This window comes from Podarcis cretensis (assembly GCF_951804945.1).
Source record: "Podarcis cretensis genome assembly, chromosome: 12".
Classification (NCBI taxonomy): Eukaryota; Metazoa; Chordata; class Lepidosauria; order Squamata; family Lacertidae; genus Podarcis; species Podarcis cretensis.
In genome coordinates, this window is record NC_137181.1 from 23,259,972 (window position 1) to 23,282,997 (window position 23,026).

Below are 23,026 nucleotides of genomic sequence, written 5' to 3' on the forward strand. Positions count from 1 at the left end.
AAGTTTAGGTACATGCATGTTTATGTATAAAAGCTTATTTTCCCTTTCTCAGAAAATGAATACTATATAGAGTTTGCATTGTTTATCACACTCCAGAAACAACACTATTTCACTCCAACACCCACAACCTAGATGAAGAAGGGGATGGTGGTGGAGGGATTTTTTAAAAAAGAATTAGGCTATGGGAATTAATTCTAGTTCAGGGGAAAGGCACAGAAGGGTTCTGAACAAAGAATGTTAAGTTTAAATAAAGGGAGCAGATGGAAGACCTATGTGAGGTGATACAAGGGAAATATATATATTATAAATCAGATTGTATCATTCCCCGTAAGAGTGAACTTAGGAGGTCAAATGCCTGTCAGAAAGCGAAATGGGGTCATGCAAGAGTAAGCCAGCAATTTTTTATATATTAAAAAAAACCCTGGGGTTGTAGAAGTATATAAATGTGTAAGTTAAAATTTAAAACAAACATTGTCTGATGAGGATCTACAAGCTTCCAGGGTGTACATAATGTTTATGTGTCAGTGAAGGAAAAACATGTAATCTGGAGGTGGAGGGAGGGAGACAAGAAACATGCATGTTCAAGCTCTTAAGAATTTATAGTAAAAATCTTGGAGGAGTGGATTAGGCTTAGTATGATGTGAGCTGGGAGGTTAAAAATCTCCCCTCCTTGAAACATACAGGAATTTTCACTAGAACTCCACCCACTGCTATGTAATGCTTAGGTCTGGAGCTTGCAGTGAAACCTGAAAACCTGATCCCTCCAATGCTATGGCACAATAGGGAAGACCTCAATATGGTGGAAAGGGGGGAAATGTACAGTATCCTCTTCTCCTGTTCCCCTCCTGAAAATCTCCCTGCTCCCCCACAGCAAAGAATGAGACCACTGTTCCAGGCTGGCTGAGGAGGCGCACCAGGAATACACTGCAATATTTTGTTGCAGGTTCCCCTGGTTTTATTGTATCAGCAAAATTGTGGCCATCTTGGATTTCCATCTTGCATGCTAAAATCAACATTAGTTCAGAGGATTGGGAAGTACATACTAAGATAGTCAAGATGCATCTGGAAACCCCTTAACACCATTGTAAAGGTCTTCCTTTAAACTCCAAGGTATGCCTTACTGCCCACTAGGATTCCAGTACCACTGATTGTACTGATCAGATTTCAGTTCACTTTCTAATTCTTACCTGCAACAATCTGCATATTGATTGTCCACTGTTAATTGGAGCACTTCAGAAAAGTGGTTTGTGGTTTGGCTCAGCCCCACAAGGTCTGATGTCATTCAGAATCAAAGACTGTGATCCGTATGAGAGAGAGGATTTCCTGATCGGCTGTGTGGTCCATTTTGTTTGCTATGTATTACTGTTTCCATGGACACAGGTTCTCTGCGTGTCTGAATCTACAATTGCTTCATGAGAGGAGAAGAGGCATAGCTCTCTAGAAGCATGCTCTGGTAATTTACGAACTCTTTGTAACAAGTATTTTCCCCTGTCTTCTAGTCTTCACCGTCTAAACTAGGATAGTGTACATGTTAGAAATCTATTCAACATTTCCTTTATTTTCCTATATGTCTGGTTTTTCCTAAATAAATCTTGCTCTCTTTTTTCTTTTTCGTAAGTCATTATTTTCCCTCCAGTTTATTCAGGAGCTTTGTCATGCAAGCTTTCTGTGATTTGGAAAACATATTATTCTGATAATTTAGTGGAAGATTTGAAAAATATGGCCAAGGATGTAAGTATAATTCTACGCTTTAAAAAAAAATCACTTGGTTGTTTCTGGTTTCTAAACATACTTAAAAGGAAGTTGGCAGAGAGGAAACAGGGAGCACAGGTCTTATATATATGGATATTTGCTAGCTATTAGCATATTGTTCTACAAAGTGCTAGTTCTAGGCTTGGAGGGCGATCCTTGGGACACTTTTCTGGGTAGGCCCACCTCCTCTTTGTTTACAGCCCCACTGCCAATTGACATGCCCTCTCCCTCTAAGCCTAATCCACACAACCACTCCAGAGGGAAAACACAGGATAGGGGATGTTGCTGCTTCACCTCCTCACTCTTGTCCCTGCATGCTTGGAGAGGGCAGGTGAACAGGCAATGAGAACAAGCAGGAGGAACAGCAGCTCCCCAGGGCTCCAGGGCTCTGTATTTGGCCCCTGCATGGGGTATGGGCCTTTGCAAGCCCCCCAAATCACATAGGTGCTGTCATCATTCAGATGTCAGGTGATTGACAGGTGGCTGGCCCTTGTCCTGGGGGATGGTAGGGGGAAGATAAGAATCTGGACCACAAACCAGATCCACTTCTCTAGCTCTGCTGTACATTCTAGTAATATTATTTGTGAGTTGGCAGTTTATAAATATTCTTGCCAATACACAAATAAATATGGCCTAGAAACTCTATAACAAAGCAGTTGTTATTATGGGCAGATCCACACCATACATTTAAAGCACTGGACTCCTCTCCAAAGAGTCCTGGGAACTGTAATTACGCCCCACCCACAGAGCTACAATCACTAGATACAAGTGGGAGATTTAGGAAGTAGTGCTTGTGGTTTCACTACTGCCTCCCTTAATTCTTCCCTCACTCCTGATTTATATGCACTTTCTTGAGTGTTCAAATAATTTTGCATGCATTTACTCTGTGTTCCTGCCAACAATTTTGTAAGGTGGGTCAGCATTAATATCCCCATATTCAATTTTAAGGCAAAATTTGAACTGAAGAATCTCTTATCTGTTGTGATACAATAGCTCTTATCTGCTAATATCGCATCTGAGACATGCTGTCCTATGAAGCTACAATGGATGTTGCTTGGCCTGTTACCTGCTTATTTGGCAATAAAAGAGCTGTGACCATGCTGCTTTCTGTGTTCCCTCTGACAGTTGTTACCATGTTAGCACACACAAAAACATTCTCAAAAGTTTGGAATGCTGTTACCTGCATTGTGTCTCGCTATATAGCCGAGGGCCCAGGACGCAGCTTCCTTTACTCCAGGGTCAAAATCCTCCAAGCAGATGACCAGTGTGTCTAGTGCTCCACAGTCAACTATCGCCTGGGCTAGCTGGGGAGAATGTTTTCCAACTGCTCGCAATACAAACGCAGCTGCTTTCTTGTAGAAGCGCTGCAGAAGCACCAGGGAGAGGAGAATACACTGCAATTATCTGAGGGTTTTTCTAAGGTCTTGCAAGATAGAAAAACTTTGCACTAAACGATTTTATACAAGTTGAGCAATTTGTTCCTATCACACATGAGGAGCTTTCTGGCGTATTTTTCACTGTGAGAATACTGTATATATAAAGGGAGTATATTTGGGAAAGGGCCAGAGGTCAGGGTCAGAGTAGCTGCTTTGCATGCAGAAGGTCCCCATTTCAATCCCCAGCATCTCCAGCTGGGCTGGGAGAAGCTCCAGTCTAAAATCCTGGAGGGTAGACAAGACTGAGTTTGAGGGCAGGCAGCTTCCTATGTAGGGAATTTTACAGCATGCTCTTGCGAGGTCTCTAGAGGTACATTTGATATGCAGCAGATGACTAAACTGGTCTTTGAACGTCCTAGCAGGTTAGGAAACTTTAAGCTAAAAGTGCAACCCTGCTTCCCCCAGCATGCTACATTGTGGTTTGCCTTGTAGAAGCCAAGCAGAACCTCCCTCTCCCCTCCCACAAGCCACAGTCATGTCCGTATACTTTATTACAGCCAAGCAATATTCCCCAAGCAGCAACCCATCTGTGCTTTGAAGGGACTATCCAACAGACTGTTCGTTCTCAGTACCCATCTATAACTCGGAGTAAAAGTATGAACAAACTGCTGGTTTGAAGTACAGCATTGGCAGTGTTTTTAAAGGAAAACAGATACTCAGGAGTCAGATACTCCAGTTCTTTCATGTGCTGGGAGAGTGAACACAAGCTCCTCCAGACCGCTCAACTAGACATCCCGTTTTGGGGGCTGTGCTCTTGAATAAGAGCATAGTGCCCCAAAATGAACATTTTGGGGGTGTTGTGCTCTTGAACAGGTCATGTGACTCACGCAGTGAGTGAGCCCCAGAAGATGGGCGTTCCAGTTTCCCGCTGCAACACATTGGAGGGTATGACTCCTCCCTTCCACCAGCTGTCTAAAATGATGGGTACTGTGGGGGAACCACAACACCTCTAGAGGTGAAGGTCCATTTCTCTATCACACAAAATGGTTGGGGCCAGTTGTACTGTGCCTGAACCAAGGCAAAGTCACAGCTGACTTCCCCGTCATCCTGCTATACAGTTGTACCTCAGCTCCCAAACACCTTGGGAGTCTAACGTTCCAGCTCCTGAACGATCAGAAACCAGAATTGAGTGTTCTGGTTTTCGACCGTTCTTTTGGAAGCCAAATGTCCGATGGGGCTTCCATGGCCTCCAATTGGCTGCAGGCGCTTCCTGCAGCCAATCAGAAGCTGCGCTTTGGTTTCCAAAAGTTTCAGAAGTCGAATGGACTTCTGGAACAGATTCCGTTCAACTTCCGAGGTACGACTGTACGTATTGGAAATCAGTGTGGTAAAAGGTGGACAAGCTCCACCATTTCAACACAGGCCCATGTAGAGCTTGCCTGAGGCCCAAGGTGGGAGTCTTGTTAGAATAAAGTTATGAACTCAAACAAAAAAGCAGCCCATCCCTGGCAGGGGAACCTGGCCAGCTTAGCCCTCCAAGGCCTGAGGTAAGTGTACCCGGCTACATCGCCCTCTCTGCACAGGCCTCTTTCAACAGATGCATACACAAAGAGGTGAGAATGACTAAAAGGATGGAACCTACTTTACAGATTGTGAGGGCCAACCAGGAAAGTGAGAGGGTGTGATTTTGAGGTTGTGGTGCAACTAGGCCTCAGCAGGTCATCAGCACCCCTGAAATGATTTGCCTAGCTACTGTCCATGCACACATATTGCAAAGAATTGTGCAAGGCTTGCATATCAGAAACATACTATCTAAACAAGACTCCTACTTTTAAAAATAATGAGAAAATACCATAAGAATGGTCAGTGTGAATAGACCTTGATCTTGAAACAGGAAAAAATAAACCCTGTCAGCAGTTGCTGCGTGTCAAACACCAATACTACAAAGACTGGCTATAAAATATTGCAAAATGTTGATGGTTGCTCAGAGGACAACAGTTTAAGAGTGCCAGCATTATTATTAGCAAGTACTTGTATGTGCATCAGAGCATGCATATTATTACTTTCAAATAATTATGTTTTAAGCAGGAGGCTGTGTTTCAAAGGCTTTTTAATATCGGTTGGTAAAATCTGCAGGGAGGCCTATCTATGCAATTCCCATTCATTTCACTGGTGCCTGCACAGCTAAACTCCCAAAGGACTGCATCCATTATTATTATTCAAAATGAACTACTTCTGAAATAATACACATTACAAAGCGTCACAGACCCAGGGGCTGATGTCACTGCACCAACACGCTTCACACACTCAGAGCCAGCTCAGGGATAACTTTTAGCATTGGAGAAAAAATAAGACTAACCAAATTTCACATCAGTGCTGAGACTTTAATAGCTGCCACATTTTATGCCAAACCATGAAGAAATGCCCAAGCAGCTGGTACTGATGTAAAGTCTGTGCACCCCTTTTTCAGTGTCTGTTTACCATAGAGAGATTTTCAATCTTACCAGCTATCTTCCTAAGGAACCATTTATCTGAGTAACAAGCAGAAGAAAAGATTCACTAGTGAGAATGTTTTTATAGCTCAGGGCAAAACTGAGCATTTTTGACAGGGAAAAGATTTTACAGAAAAACAGAAGACAACGTAAGATCAGACAATAAATACCAAAGCAGCAACACAAATTTAGCTGAAACACTGCAGGGATGTGAGAAATACCATGTTCGGTACTTCATTCATTCTAGAGTATTCTTGGTTCCAAAAGGAAGTTATTAGTTCACTGATAGGAAAATAAGTATAGCCAGAAAGCACAGCTTATATAAGGAATTCTGGATTCCAAAGAGGGTCCTTGTTTAAAGGAGAAGAGAGCAGGAACAAGCAGCATTCTATGCAAGCAGCAAAAGGGCGAGGATGAGAAAACCAAGGACTGTACAGGCAAGACGTAGCTGCCCTGCCTGATGCTTTGCTGGTGATTTTAAAAGACATGGCATCCAACACCAGGTTGGAACCTGGAAACCCTAAGACTACAACTCCTATCATCCCTGATTATTGGTCATGCCAACAGGGGCTAATGTGAGCTGAAGTACAACAAGATCTGGAGGGTACAAGGTTGGGAAACATTGTAACAGGTCCTTAAAGTCCCTTTTCTGTCAACTTCATTGAGTTGGTCTTTAAAAAAAGAAATAGCCGGAGGATGCATGTACCCCAGCAATCTGGTGCAAGACCTACACCATGTCACAAATGCCATGCATGTTGTACACTATTTCAAGAAGATCAAAATGATTGAACTACTTGACTATATAATACAACCTATTTATCAGCAAATATAAAAGTTTTAAAAAATATTTTGCTACTCAAACACAAATACATTTGATATTACACCGCTAAGGGTTTCTAGACTCTCATGTGTTGTAGTATCATTTATGCTACAAAATTTAGTCTTACGTGCATTTTACTTAGTCACTGTTAACAAATAGCTAATTACGGGGTGGTTTTTTCCAATTATTTCATTTATAAAACAACCTTCTCCATGCCATCACTTCATTAAACAGTTCAGGAAATAAAATTACCGGTAATATACTTCAGCTAATGAAGTAAGAATAAAATCTTTTCCTTTTCCTTTTTTTTAAAAGGGTCATTAAATTACAATTATGGACACCTTCTATCAAGAGGGATCAATGCACTAAGCATGTATGTTGTGGCAATGACAAAACATGAATCTACAGAGTCTAATTAAGACAGAATAGTTTTTCATTAAAAATCATAATGTATACAATCTATAAAATATACATAAAACAGGTACATATATTAAACATAAACATAAGGCAGAAGATTTTAACCCCATATGGCAGTGAGAAAAGGCTTCTTTAAGAAAATAATAGTTCCTTACATTCTGCTCAGCCAATGAATACACGAGCTGTGGAAGAATATCTCCCTTAACTACAGCTTCTGCCAGGTCATCATTATAATTGGCAAGTCTCCCAAGGGCCAAAGCAGCTGTCTGTTGAATATTTGGAACCACATCCAATAGGAGCGGCCTCAGCAGAGCCATTACACCTGAGTTACGAGAAAGGAGGGAAAGTCCACACAGTAATTAGAGAAACGAATCAAATGCTACTTTTAAAAGAGAAAAATAAAATAAAATAAAACACACTGAATGCTAACGTTAAGGAAATCTGCTGCAAGTAAACCTAAGCTCTGTGTTAAGAACCATTCCTGGAGTACACATTTTACCTATCCAAAGTGGGCGACACCATTAGGAACTGGGGAGAAATTCAATTCAGTTCACATTTAAAGGCCAACATACCTAATTTACCCTTCTTGAAGCATATGAGAACCAAAACAATATGAGAACCATCCTTTGTAATCCATATTTCCTCAAAATTTGTGATGCATGTCCCCAAGCATGCATATATTAGGGGAAAGTGTGTGTTAGCATGAATATAATGGTGAAGAAAAAAACAAAAATGCAAAGACACAGTAATCACAACCTATGATATAGTTTTATACTGCTAAATTATTAAACTAATTTTCTGAGATATTAATACTAATGTGGCTTGTTGATATTGCACAAATGCAGCTGGTGAAGCAAAAGAGACCATCTGATGATGTTCTTGCAGGCTTCCCATAGGCATCCGATTGACCACTGTGTAGTGTAGTGGTTAGAGTGTTGTACTAAGACCAGAGACCAGGATTCACATCCCCTCTCAGTCATGAAGCTCACCAGGTGACCTTGAGCCAGTCACACAATTGTTATGAGGGAAAAACCGGGAAGGGGAATAGTATGTGCCACTCTGAGCTCCCTGAAAGAAGTGTGGGGTATAAATTGAACAATAAACAAACAAACAAACTCAACCTATACCACATTCTTCAAATCCAGCAAAACTTCCAACCGCTTAAGTCAGCTTTTTAGTCAATATGAAGAACACTTCTTCAGCACAAACACACAACAGTCAGTTTGTAGTTTTTCACTGGCCAGTGATTCATTTCTAGAAAAAGAGATGCGCCAGATCTAATCTCTTCCTGTAAAGTCACATTCTGGGACACAGAAACCTGTCACCTAATCTCAGATACGGTTTTGACTACTCATAGTGAAAGGAGGGCGCCCATGCGGAAGTTTCCTCCAAAGCAAATGCCACCTTCACTGTTGGAACTACTGCAATCCCAATAATGGGGCCGTCTCCTCCCTTCATTGACGCTATTTGCCTTAGGAAAAGAGTTGAAAAAATCCACACATCACCTCACAAAAACCAGTTTCCACTGGGTACACCACAGTGGTCTGAAATTTGCCTGTGCCCGCTTCCTGCCCATGGCCACCTGGTGGTGTGCAGCTGCTGACACATGCAAAACTCAACTCTTTGGCACACAGCTGCAAATTTCTTGGGGCACCCAAGAAAGGCCACCACTTCCCATGGCTCCTGCTGAACACAACCAGCTGGCTCTGGAGAGGGAGCTGCCACGTAGGAATTCCAAACAGCTTTGTGCAATATCAGCTTGAGTGGGTAGACTTCTATCCTCTGAGAGAGCCCTTGTCTGAATCTGTTGTTGAATGACAACCTCTATTGTCAATCAGCAAGATGCTCACCCTCCCCTCCCCCAAACACACTGTATTTGAATGACAGGTGTAAAATTTAAAATGTTCGGAAGCAGAGAGAACTAGCTTAAAATCATTGGGGGCGGGGAAAGAAGAGGATTAGAAAAATGGAGATCTCAAAATGGAGATCTGCATTATCTCAAGAGGATTACAACTGGTTCTTGTATGAGAAGAGGAGGCTATCGGCTTTTTCTCTGTGGTCACTTCCCATGCTGTAACCAGGAACACTGGAGCAGAAATGTTTGCATGTGGGAAGAGTTGGCACAATGGTGACTTTCCATGCCAATACTACATTTTTGTCTGGGAATAAGGAGCAATGTCCCATGTGAATTTCACGTCCTAATGTCAGCAGAGCATTATGGGATGGAGTCAAAAGGAAGCAGTAACCACATTGCTCCCAGAATGAAAGCACTGCCCTTTCAAAACAATGTAATTTAATCAGCAATTTTGGTCTTCTTTTTTCCGCCTTCTTTTTTTGCTCTAGTCTTTTGTAAAGTAAGCCTGTACTTACTCAAATAAATTATCCCACCCATCCAAAAAAACATTCCCAGGACAGTACATAATAAAATATGCAAAATAATGTAAAATACAACAACAAAATTCAGTAAAATATTAAGAAAATAATAAAGCACAGGTGTTCTAAAGACACATGTACCCAATATGCATAAGACTGCACCGTTGTACATTGTGGTAATTAATCTGGAATAAGTATGACATTCCATTTGTACTCACATGCAAGTCTAAATTCCCATCTTACCCAACCACAAACAAAAGGGTGAGAAAATTTGTCCTTTAAAGATTTTAAAGGGCAGTTCATCTGTGTTAACTGTCTTAAATATGAGCCCACCAATTTACTTCAGCTATCTTGCAGCCACTACCCTAAAATAACCTAGTTTACCCAACCACTATGGGCCATGAGCTGCTTGGCAGTTTATGATTAATTACAGGAACCAATGTAAAATGACTTAGTTCACAGAAAACATGTCAGTGGGCTTAGGTAGGGAGCACTAAGGCCTAAACAAAGGTTGTCACTGTGAACTATCTGGAGATGTTCCAAGGACACGTGAGGCCTGTTGTAACATCATGATTTTGGTGTTTTTTAATGTTAAGCTTCTAGATCTCAGCATTACACTGAGTATTTTGAAAACAGAAACAGTGCATGTCTCAAAAAACAGAATTTAAAATTTAAAATAACTAATATCTTAAAATTTAATGAGAATTTAAAAAATGCAACTCCCTTCATTATCTCAAAAAGGATCTGCAGTTGGTGTCTGTGGTGTGCAAATATGTTTAATTCAAACTGATAAATGAATTAATTAGTTAAAGGGCATATGATCAATAAAAATAATTTAATTGGTTGTGCAGACCTAGTTAATTTAGGAGACCTAAAAATAGAATAGTACTCACCTCATCTCACTGTGGTGATAACAGTGTTCCAAATATCTAAATGATTTTTAAAAGGTGGTCTAATTCTGTATAGAAACATATGCTAATATGCTTCAATTACAGCAAAGAAGAAATGCAAAAAATTCCATTGTGTGATCCAAAACTTAAGTATGTGTCATATCAGCCCATCAGAATGTCCTAAAGGAATAACACCACATTGTGCTACATATATGAGAAACAACTTAACTGGGGAACAACCTCTATAATCTATTCCCTTCGGATAGCAATTATAAGCAACCCTCAGCGACTCTTGTTTATTTATATACTTAATTACAGTAGCCCTCACAGCACTTGTGCTGAGTCAAAGCTAGACAATGGAACAGTCCCTGTGTAAAAGATTTAGCATATGCCTACTGTGTGATGCAAAGTTTTTTGAAGCAGTATGTTCTGTAGATAAGTGAAACTATCCAGAGAGAATACCAAAATTACTCAGTGGTAGTGTTCAGCCACAGTTTCTGACATGTACTTCTGATTTTCTTTTTATTAAAAAAAAAAAAAACCCTGCTGAGCAGGAAAAAAATAAGTCACTTGAATGAAAAGAACAAATATGAACTAAAGCTTGAGTTTATGTGCATAATCAAGTGCCATGATAGCAGTTTATGAAGTTATGAACAATATGGAGAGAGAAATCTTTCTCCCTCTGTCATAACACAGGAACTCAGGTCACCCAATGAAGTCAATTTACAGTAGATTCAGGGCAGAAAAAAAGAAAATGCTTCTTCACACTACACATAATAAACTTAGGGAATTCACACACATACACCAAAGATATGATGATGGCCGTTGGCTTAAATGACCTTTTTAAAGGATTAAACAAAACTCCTGGCAGCTGGGCCTATCAACAACTAGCTAAATAAAATCTCCATCTACAAAATCAGAATATTTCTGTTTTTTTTTTTTTATAATAATTTTTATTAATTTTCCACACAAATAATAAAGAACAGTATAAAACAATACAACTTCAAGCTCATCAGTTCATACCCTTCTTTCTTTGACTTCCCCATACCTCCCCATCCCTGCATCCTTATTTAATAATTCTTTAGCAACCCTTAGGTCCGTTGTCTTAATTCCCTTTCATAAAAATTTCTTAAGTTTTTTTTTGTTTACTGCTGCAATTCTTTACTTCTTACCCCCTGACATCTTAACACTCCTCAATTTTGCAATTATTTTTAAGATATATTTTGAATTTCTTTCAGTCCTCTTCCATTGTCTCTTTCCCCTGGTCCCGGATTCTGCCCGTCATCTCAGCCAGTCCCATAAAGTCAATCACCTTTGTTTGCCATTCTTCCAGAGTAGGTAGTTCTTGCGTCTTCCAATACTTTGCCAGTAGAATTCTTGCTGCTGTAGTGGCATACATAAAGAAAATCCTATCCTTCCTTGACACCACTTGGCCCACCATGCCCAAAAGGAAAGCCTCTGGTTTCTTAGGAAAAGTCCACTTAAGGACCTTCTTAATTTCATTATAGATCATTTCCCAGAAAGCTTTAACCTTTGGGCAGGTCCACCAAAGGTGGTAGAAAGTGCCTTCAGTCTCATTACATTTCCAACACTTATTACTAGGCAAATGATAAATTTTTGCAAGCTTGACTGGGGTCATGTACCACCGGTAGATCATTTTCATAATATTTTCTTTTAAGGCATTGCATGCAGTAAATTTAATACCGGTGGTCCATAACTGTTCCCAGTCAGCAAACATAATATCATGACCGATATCTTGTGCCCATTTAATCATAGCTGATTTCACCATTTCATCCTGTGTATTCCATTTTAACAGCAAGTTATACATTTTTGATAAGTTCTTAGCATTGGGTTCCAACAGTTCTGTTTCTAATTTTGACTTCTCTTTCTGAAATCCTATTTTCCTGTCCTGTTTAAACGTCTCATTTATCTGATGGTAGTGCAACCAGTCTCGAACCTTTAGCTTTAATTTCTCATAGCTCTGAAGTTTCACCCTTTCGCCATCATATTCTAAAATCTCATGATATTTTGGCCATTTAGAATCCATATTAAGCTTTTTTACTTCCCTAGCTTCCATTGGTGACACCCACCTAGGGGTTTTACTTTCCAACAAATCTTTATATCTAATCCAAACGTTATACAATGCTTTCCTTACAATATGGTTTTTAAAGCTTTTATACACCTTTACCTTGTCGTACCATAAGTATGCATGCCAACCAAAACTATTATCATACCCTTCCAGATCCAAAATGTCAGTGTTCTCAAGAAGTAGCCAGTGTTTCAACCAGCAGAAAGCTGCTGATTCATAATAAAGTCTTAAGTCCGGCAGGGCAAACCCCCCTCTATCCTTTGCGTCAGTTAAAATCTTAAATTTAATTCTGGGCTTTTTGCCCTGCCAGACAAATTTTGATATGTCTTTCTGCCACTTCTTGAAACAGTCCATCTTGTCCACAATCTGCAACGTCTGGAATAAAAACAGCATTCTAGGCAGTACATTCATCTTAATAGTAGCAATTCGGCCTAACAAGGAAAGTTTCAACCTTGACCATATTTCCAGATCCTTTTTAACTTCTGACCAACATTTTTCATAATTATCCTTAAATAAGTTCACATTCTTAGATGTTAAGTTTACCCCCAGGTATTTTACCCTTTTTGTTATTTCCAAGCCTGTTTCATTCTGAAAACTCTCTCTTTCTTCCATTGTTAAATTTTTTTCCAAAACTTTCGTTTTTTGTTTATTCAATTTAAAACCTGCTACTCGACCAAATATTTCAATTAGTTCTAATACTCTTTTAGTGCTAGTATCTGGCTGTTGCAAAGTCAATACTAGATCATCTGCAAATGCTCTTAATTTGTAGTGTCTAACTCCGACCTGAACTCCTTTAACCAACTGGTCCTTTCTAATCATGTTTAACAAAACCTCCAGGACTGATATAAAAAGCAAAGGGGATATTGGGCATCCCTGCCGTGTACCTTTTTCTATAGGTATTTCTTCTGTTACCACATTGTTTACAATTAACTTGGCCTTTTGTTGAGAATATATTGCACCTATACCGTTTTCAAAACCTTGGCCTACCCCCATCCCTTGGAGATTCTTTTTCATAAAAGTCCAACAGATATTGTCAAAGGCTTTCTCCGCGTCCACAAAAATCAGAACTGCTTTCCTGTTAATGTCAACATCCAGCAACTCCAAAATGTCTATAATGTTCCTCACATTGTCTGACATATGTCTACCTGGGAGAAAGCCTGTTTGGTCCTTATGAATCTCTTCTATCAACACTCTTTTCAATCTTTTTGCCAAAATGTCTGCAAAAATTTTGTAATCCACATTGAGTAAAGATATAGGGCGGTAGTTTTTGACCTGGTTCTTCTCAGTCTCTGTTTTCGGTATAAGTGAGATGAAAGCCTCTTTCCACGATTCAGGTGCCTTTTTCCCCTTCAAAATTTCATTGCAAACTTCCTTCAATGGTTGTATCAGCCATTCTTTCAGCATTTTGTAATATTTGGCCGTCAGGCCATCTGGTCCTGGTGATTTTCCCAATTTCATATTTTGGATGGCACCCTCTATTTCTTATTCTGTTATTTCCTCATTTAAGATCCTTTTACTTTGTTCTGGAATTTTTGGTAGACCGTATTTTCTGATAAATTCTTCTATTTCTTGTTCGTTGATTGGCCCTTGTGCATACAATTTCTTAAAAAAACTTTGAAAACAATTGTTTATCTCATTGGGTTTGTAGATAATTTTTCCATCCATTTCTAGACTTGTTACAGTGTTCATTTTCTGCCTTTTTTTCAGTTGCCATGACAGAAGTTTCCCGCATTTATCCGCTGATTCAAAAGTTCTTTGTCTCATTTGCTTTATCTTCCATTCTATTTGTTGGTTCATAAGCTCCATGTACTGCATCTGATAAAACTTTATTTCTCTCAAAATCTCATGGGACTTTGGTTTGAATCTCAGCTTCTTCTCTCCTTCTTTTATTTTTTCTAAAATTTTTTCCTTCTTCTCATTTTGTTGCTTCCTCTTTATAGAATTTTGTTGAATTAGAAAACCTCGCATCACGGCTTTGCTTGCGTCCCAAATTATTCTTTTTTCCACATCTGTTTTCCTGTTGATCTCAAAATAGTCTTTTAATGTTTTAAGGGCCTTCTTGTGGATCTCTTCATCCTTAAATAGGGTGTCATTCATTCTCCATCTAAAAGATCCAGTTGTTGTTAGTTTCATCTCCATCTTCACCGCATTATGGTCGGAGCACGTTTTTGGACATATTTCTACTTTTTTTGTTCTTGACGCCAGACTGCTAGAAATCCAAATTTGGTCTATTCTTGTCCATGTCATTTTTGCTTCAGAAAAGAAAGTTCCCTCTCTCTCTAGAGGATTCCTTATTCTCCAGATATCAATCAAATCCATTGTTTCAGTCATTTCGAAAAAGATCTTTGGTAATCTCCCTTCTTTTGAAATCACTTGTCTCTGTGCTTTATCCATGTTTGTTGAGACAACTCCATTCATCAAAATCAGAATATTTCTGAATACCCCCACTAACAGGAAATGACAACCACCTTCATGTCCAATTTGTAAGCATTTAGCAGGCCACCACTGAAAGCAGAATACTGGGCATCTTCAGCAGACCTTAGTCTCATCCAGAAAGGCTTTTCAAAAAATAATCACTACTACTTCTTCTTCTTCTTCTTCTTCTTCTTCTTATTATTATTATTATTATTATATTGCCGCTGCTATTGCTATTACTAACATCACTTCCAAAATATCAAAATAAGACATGATAGAGGAAGGTAAGCAATATACATTTAAAGCAGCCTAGTTAAAAGGAAAACAAAATGTTATCTTAAAAAAGAAAATCTTTACAGATAGAAATCCAATTCAAAATACAATAAGCTCCATAAAATATCATTAGTACCTAAACAAAAGAACGGAGAAAGGAGCTACATCCTCACACCCCTCTCTCCCCTGCAACACAGCAACCACTTCCAAAATGCATCCTTAGCAATCCTCCCTAGCCAAGCCTCACTCTCATGCGTTCTCATCATTTAGAACACTCGTGAACAACGTTCTTGAATGAGCACACCTTTACCTTTTCCCACACCAGAAAATATCTGCTATTTGTCCCAATGCAAAAAAAAAAAAAAAAGCACTCGGAGAATACAATAGCAAAACCAAAACCTGGCCAGTACCCCTGAAACCTGATGGACCCCAAACTAAGACCTGGTGGAGATTGGGACAAGAGGAGAAAATTTTGGAAAAGCAATCTCAGCCCTGTCCAATGCTGTGTCTTAGGTGAGGCCTTAACTAATGGAGGGAAAGGCAAAGAGGAGAAATAAAAGAATGAGGTTTTCAGAAAGGGGCGGGAAGGATTCAGACCAACCAACCAGGAGGCAGGGAGAAGTGTTGCCATGGCGGAGGAGAAGAGAGCAACGTCAAAGTGTGGGAGTGTCTAAACCCATTGTAGGATAACAGGTCAGAACTGTGGTCACCAGACACAACCTGACTTGTGTGCCTTAAGGTAATCTGTTGTCTTCAGGTGCAGCACACCAAGGGTGGGGAACCTTTTTGGCTCAGTGGGACAGACTGTTAACTGTGAGCCCCACCCCTGTGAGCCAACTTTGAGGGGTAGTTGATTCATGAAGTCAGCTGAATGACAGGTGAGTTGTCCCTCCGACCTGTCAAAATCCCTGTGCAGTCCTTTCCCTCAGGCTGCAAAATGTCTTAGGATGGTCCTGGGGAGACAAAACTCTCCATCCATAGAAAGCTGCCTTATACAATGGAATCTTGGTTCTCGAATGCCTTGGTACTCAAACATTTCGGCTCCCAGTTTTCGAACGTTTTTTGGAAGCCGAACATCCGATGCAGCCATCGTCTATTGTTTCCAGGGCGCCTGCAACAATCGGAAGCCGCGCCTTGGTTTTCAAACGTTTCGGAAGTCGAACAGACTACCAGAATGGATTAAGTTTGAGAACCAAGGTACCACTGTACTGAATCAGACCACTGGTCCATCTTGCTCAGTATTATCTACACTGACTGTCACCTTCTGCATGCAAAGTGGAAGGGTATTCTATATTCTGAGAGTAATCTTATATTCTCAGGAGGAAGATAAAATCCCAGTGGCACTTGTGGACTCTAAGAAACAGGGGGCTCTAAAACTCCCCTACGGTTGATTGGGGGGAAGAGAGGATAGAGATAGTTTCAGAGAGATTAAATGCAAGCAAGGAAACACTGCTGGAAATGTGCCTGCAATCAGTGCTGACTGGCTCAGAAGAGATACTTCACCACCCCCATTTTAAAAGGCCTGGCCACCAGCTGCCTATAATGATGCATATTGAGACCAAACCTCCAGATCTGAAACTGCCAAAAGGATATAGATATGCTTAAAAGGCAATGCCTGAAAGAAAATATTAAACGCAGAAACAGACCCGGAACATAAATCACAGCAGGGCAGAAATAAAAAGTTGATGGGCAAATTGCTTGCCAATATTTTAGCAGCATTTTCATCAGAAGAAGTGCTTCTCCCCACCCCTACGCCACCTCCATATGTCGGGACCTGAGCATCCAACATCTGCAGCCTTTCATCGGGCTGAAGGGTAGCACTCCCAAGAGAACACAAGGAAAAGTCTACATAGGAGGCAGTGGCGTAGCGTGGGTTGTCAGCACCCGGGGCAAGGCAAGTAATTTGCGCCCCCTAACCCGTGGATTTGCGCCCCCTATCCCGTGGATTTGCGCCCCCTAACCGTGGATTTGCCCTAACCCCAGATGTTGCGCCTGGTGCGGCCGGCCCCCCCTGCACCTCCCACGCTACGCCACTGATAGGAGGATATGGTGGCAAAAGGGCTTCTAAACTAAAGGCATCACATTCTCCCACATACGACATAATGCTCCCCCCAAGAGGAGCTCTTCCCTTGAAGGCTGCATGTTGCCAGCTGTGAGACATTCAGCAAGGATGCCTGCTTTTACTGCCGCAATGGGATGGGAAATGACTTGCTGACTTTTCACCGCTACAAAGCAAAGGAACTAGACTACCTTTCCTTCAGATGTTGACAACTCTATGCAAATGGAATGGTTCAAATTGATCCCCAAAGCCTTTTTTATCAGTATTCAAATTACAGGGGGGCAGTAATTTTGTGGTGCCCTTCCAGCTACCATTTTTAGAAGGTGGGGTATGATTTAGCTAATATTGAGAGGAAGGACAGGGGATGGAATATGGATTTCACTAAAGCGCCCCCTCCTTTCCTCCTAGAATTCAAGCATTGGTTTTTATACACTGTGGTTCTGCCGCAAATGACAGTGTGCTAGGGATTAAGCCACAGCTGAGGATCTTCCCCTGGAATCTTAGCAAAGACCAAACCTGAACACTGGGCGGGAGGTGAGACTTAAATCAACATTGGGATTATTTAAATTCCCATGTTGTATTGTGGCATGTTGACTCATATTTTATTTACAGATTTGAATCTTCGTTTTAGTATAGCTGCCTGCCCAAACCTCTAGGGATAGGTGGGCAAGTAGTCTAGATCAGTAGACTGATAGAGGAATATACAGATAATGAGTCTTCCCCCTTCCTCTTCCTCTTCCTTCTGTAACATGGAACCCAAACCACATAGAGAGGATCTCTGCATATGTTTGCATTCACTGTAAAAGTGCAGAGACCTGTCTGTGCAAGGCAACTGGAGGCAACTTGGGCTATTCTATTTTTAAACTCAGTTAGTACCATATATCTGTTATCACAACTGCCAACTGTTACTGAAGGAGCAGAACAAATCCACAGCAGGATCCAAGATTAGTATCCCAAGAAACATAGCAGAGAATCCAATTGCCTGTGAAGTGCAGCTTCTAAACTGATGGGTAGTAAATTTTACTCAGAGTAGACCCACTGAAATTAATGGACCTAACATAGTCACATTCATTAATTTCAGCAGGACTACTTGGAGTAAAACTTAGTTGAATACCGCCTATATATTTATTTATTGCGTTTACATTTTTTTTATTACTTCTCCAAGGAGCTCAAGGTGGCCTACATGGTTTCCTCCCTCCTCAGTTAATCCCCACAAGAAGACTATGAGGCTGGTTAGGCTGCAACACTGACTGGCCCAAGGTCATCCAGTGAGCTTTGTGGCTAAGGGGGGATTTGAACCCTGGTTTCCCAGGTCCTACACTCTGACCTCTACACCACACTTGGCTCTCAGTATTGTTACACCGCCTTTCTGAAAATTACCAAGGTGGCGTAGGCAGATCAAGGTCAATAAAAACATCACAGTGAACAACGCCACAGAAAAATTAAAAGGTCAGATTTAAAAGATGTGCCTATACCTTTTCTAAAAACAGTTGCACTCTGAATAAATTTGTTGGTCTCTTCCTCACTGGGGATAGTCATGTTCCAGCCCCTACACCAAATAATTGGTTGTACTCTTGTGCTGGGATTCCTTTATTTGGTAATAAGCACATCAGAACACCATTTTATATCCTACTTCCAATTTCAGAGAGCGTCTGCACTTTTGAAACCGAAACAACAGTGACAAGCCCAAGAGAGGGAAGAACCAGCAGACTCAGGAAAACCCCAAGGTTTTCAGAAGCACCCAAAAAAAAAGTATGGGGGGGGGAACCTAAGGGAGGGGAATCCCAAAACAACCCAGTGAGGGACTATACACAATCAGTGGGGACAAAATGTGTACTGATTGCTGGGGGGAAACAGAAACCAAATGCTAAGAAAGAAGAGCTAAAAAGGGAGAAAGAGACAAACAGATATAAAAAAGCTTAGACAGACCAATCTCATTGTCTGGATATGTCATTTTCTGGCTCACGCTGAGAAGCTATTTTTACATGTCCTCAGGGATGGAAATGAGAGCTGCCTATGGTAATTGATGGAGAAATTCAATATTTTAATATAGCTACGATTGGGCACCAGTATGTCCAAGCCACACACACAGCAGCAGCAGCAGCAAAGAGAAGACTTCCCACTCTTTCTAACTCAGTTCTTATTTAGTACAGAATATTAAAAGAACAACCCTACAAATGCCAAGCAAATGCAATTAATAGTCCATTTTCCAAAATGGCTAATGACAGACAAGTACCGTAATGTGTGGTTCACACTGCATACTAGGCTCTGACTGGTTCACAACAACCCTGCAGTGTTGTCCAGTGATATTAGATCCCCTACTGCTCATGGGGAGTTGAACTGAAGCTGATTGTAACAACCCTTGATTTTGTTCCCCGCACTGCAGGCTGGGCAGTAGTAAACAACAACTCTCCAGTATAACTCACTGCTTTACTCCTATCACTCCTAGAAGGGCTGCACTGCAAGTAGCTTACAGCAGCACAGCAATGTCACTGTGAACACTGCAAGGCAGAAATGAGGCTAAGGCTGGCTTGCACTTCCCATCAAGAGTCTCACATATCTCTCAGGTTGCAGCAAAGGCCATTCTACTTACATTGCCCTCCCTCTAGGCCAAATCAAGCATTCAACTGCATGCCGCAACCTTAAGCTGTACTGAAGGATGCAGACTGGTTACAAATTTAAAATGTTCAAAAACTACCGGTACTTCTTTTTTATTTGCAGATGGTTTAAGACCCAAGTTAGAGCACAGACTTTCTTGATATTAATTTTTGCTTGTTTTCAATCCCCTTAGCCACAGGATCAGGTCACACACACACACACCAGGGACACAATACAACATTTTGTTGTGTGGCCCTACTTGTTCCCTCTGATAATGAAATTCCAAGGGCTTCATCAAAGCTGAGGCTGTTGAAGTGGCCAGAGACCATCTTGGCTGTGAGCCCTGGAAGATCTGCTCCCTGCTTTTCTGGCCTGACTGACTGACTCCAGCTACAAAAGCTGCTAGACAATTCTTGTGGTATTGCTTAGGCTGTTTTGTTGGGGGTTGTTGTTGTTAACTTATACATATTCATTTTTAGTTATTATTAGGGTTTATGTGGAAATGATTTCAATTTGATTGTGTACTTTCTGATGTGGCTTATTTTTTGTTTGTGGCTTTTGTTACGTTTGTAATTATGTAAATCTTGTCATCTTGTGAGCCATCTTGAGCATGGTTTTAACTATGGAAAGGCAGCATACAAATAAAATTATGAACGTGATGGTGAAGTTTTATTCCTCCTGTAGCCAAAGCAACAAAATCCACACATAAGAGGGATGTATCAGCAGACTTGGGGGAACATCTAGGGTTTGTAGAATTAAGAAGAAGCAGCAGCAGCCCCAAAAATCGGTTCAGTCAGGACTGAACATGGGGAACAGAAAACTGGGTGAAGAGGGGAATGGAATGCTGTTGAGGAGAGCATGGCTGGCAGGCTGAAAAGCTGAAGAGGAGCATGGCACTCCATCTTGTTAATGTTAAACCGAATTCTACCGAAAAACCAGTATATTAGATTAGAATTGGGTCTAATGCAACCACGCACTTCTGGTGTGGATCAGTAAGACAGCACAGATTTATTCTTTTGTGGGGTAAGCTCTGATTACAAATTAATCATGGATGACCCCCATGCTGTGCTCAGGCTCCCCTCTCTCTCCCAATGCCTGGTATGCTTATCTGATTTAATCCTTACCTAGCACTTTGATATAGCCACTCTAGGGTGTGTGTTTTAGCTTATATACTGTTCCAGGCGACAGAACAGGAAATGACTTCATGACTGTCAGAAGGCCAGCCAATCTGCACAACCAGCAGAATCAGGGGCATGCCTTCCACTAGGCTAGGTGAGGAGGCAACCTTAGGTAGTAGCAGCAAGGCGTTGGTAGTTGTTTTATGTGCCACGTGGCCTACCCTGCACCTGCTGCTGCCCTCAGGTGCAACTGAAGACACCCTCCCATCACTAGCATTTCATTAAGATTCAATTGCCAATTTGCCTGCCTTCTGTATATGGAGTTGTGGGTGGAAATGCGGGTGAAGGTGCATCTCCCCTGCCTCAGGCTGCAAAATATATTGGGCCAACCCTGGGAAGGAGTTGCTCCCAAGCTCAATTCTCTTATGTTGGTTGTATGTATACAGAGAAAGCTCTTAGTGATAGATAAGCTGATAGCAGAAGGAGATAATCACAATTCTTTTCCTTTTCAGTGCCATATAAATAGCTTCATTCCAGGCTTGGTTTTTATTTAGAGGCAGCATAACAGATTTCTCTGTTGTAGGCTAGACAAGTGTTTCTCAAAGTGAATTTCATATTCCTTTATGGAAATAATTAACTACGCTCATTTTCTGCCGTAAGAGTTTCTAGTCAAAATATGACCACTGTACCAATTCATTACAGTCAGAAGATTTGGACAAGAAAATCCTACTTTTAACAACAACAACAAATATTTAGTCAAGAATAATCACAGTGGAAAAATATGTTGTGATGCTTGTCATTTCTTTGTAGGTTAATTTAGTGATGAAGAAAGAGCTTAACAGCACTGGAAAGAGCTATGCATGAGGGTGTGATGAGGAGTGTTAAGCACCCCAAACCAGGGAGGCAGAATCTGTATTCCCTGAACACACTGGTAGAAATACTGACATAATTCACCATTCCATGCATGGGCCTTATATTCTGAGAAAGACTGAAAAATATGACACTAAAATGTGCTGCTTCACCTGATTACTACATTCGTACCTCAGAAGTTAAACGGAATCCGTTCTGGAAGTCCATTCGACTTCCAAAATGTTCGGAAACCAAGGAACTGCTTCCGATTGGCTGTAGGAAGCTCCTGCAGCCAATCAGAAGCTGCGGAACCCGCATCAAATGTTTGGGTTCCAAAGAACACTCGCAAACCGGAACACTCACTTCCAGGTTTGCGGCATTCGGGAGACAAAAGGTTTGACTCGCAAGGCGTTCGAATTCCAAGGTGCAACTATACTGAGTAAAAACTGGATTTCCCAGTTTGGTTAGTTGCAGTCTGTCAAATGTCCTTACTTAAAGAGGTTGTCCTTGTCTTGAAAGGATATACAGTATCTTCTTCTACACTACATATTTGTAAATCAGACCTGCACTTGTGGCATATGGGAAGCTCAGTTCACTAGCCACGTAGTGTAGTGATAACACCCTCTGCTTTTGAAGATCCAGACTACAGCAACAAAAAGATTTACTGGGCTCCAGGTAGACCACTGAATCAGAGCGTGTGAGCTGCATTCAGCATGGTGGGTGGTAAATGTGCAGGCTGGGTCATCAAAATTATTTGCATTGTTTCAACATACAGGTCCCTTCCAACATGAGAAGATTCCAACATACTCAGAGGTGCTGCAAGAAGTATGAGAAATATAACTGAAAAAGTGAAAAGGATACTTTTTATAGGTGAACATATGATTTAAAATATTATCACCAGTTTTTGAATGATACATTTTTCATCAGCCATAGCAACCATATTGTTAAACACAATGTTTATTTATATCCCTCTTTTTCCTTCAGCATTTAAGAACCAGCTTGTATTTTCATACTTCACAGGCTGCAATTCTTAAAAGAGTTTCCTCTCTTGCAATCGTTATTTAAATCAGACTTACAGATTAATTTTTTTAAAAAAAATTGAAAAATATCACACAAGTGAGATATCCTGAGATGTACAAGTATGGGGCTTAAATATAAATATTACCGTAATCATTTCTCATTAACAATTACAAGTAATAATCTGAAATTAGAAGGATTTCAGTGATGGTGAGCGCTATTTTCAGGGCTGGAACAAGGGTTCTTTTTAGAGAAACAGTTTTTTCAAGTTTAAAATTTTTTCATTGTATTTCTACACTGGATATTGCACCCTTAAACCTTGATCTGCTGTTATTGAAGCAAACACCTCCATTATGCTTTTTTTATTTAAAAAACCTCCTCAATGAAGGTTACACACATTACAGCCTTGTTCTGATACCTCTTATCCACAAGAGTATAATGCACAAAATTATAGCATTTTAAAATAGGTTCTTACAGTAGGTTATAAA

At 40.6% G+C, this 23,026-nt stretch overlaps 1 protein-coding gene across 2 annotated transcripts in view; it reads right to left on the reverse strand.

Moving 5' to 3' along the window:
• The window catches only part of SPAG6 (sperm associated antigen 6), a 53,754-nt gene that overhangs the window by 25,219 nt on the left and 5,509 nt on the right, over window positions 1–23,026 (reverse strand). For both annotated transcript variants that reach the window (XM_079947852.1, XM_079947851.1), the window contains exons 3-4: window positions 7,013–7,179; window positions 2,933–3,116 (exon numbers count right to left, since the gene is read on the reverse strand). In XM_079947852.1, the coding sequence (XP_079803978.1) occupies window positions 2,933–3,116; window positions 7,013–7,179 (351 nt within the window). The remainder of the gene's footprint in view (window positions 1–2,932; window positions 3,117–7,012; window positions 7,180–23,026) is intronic.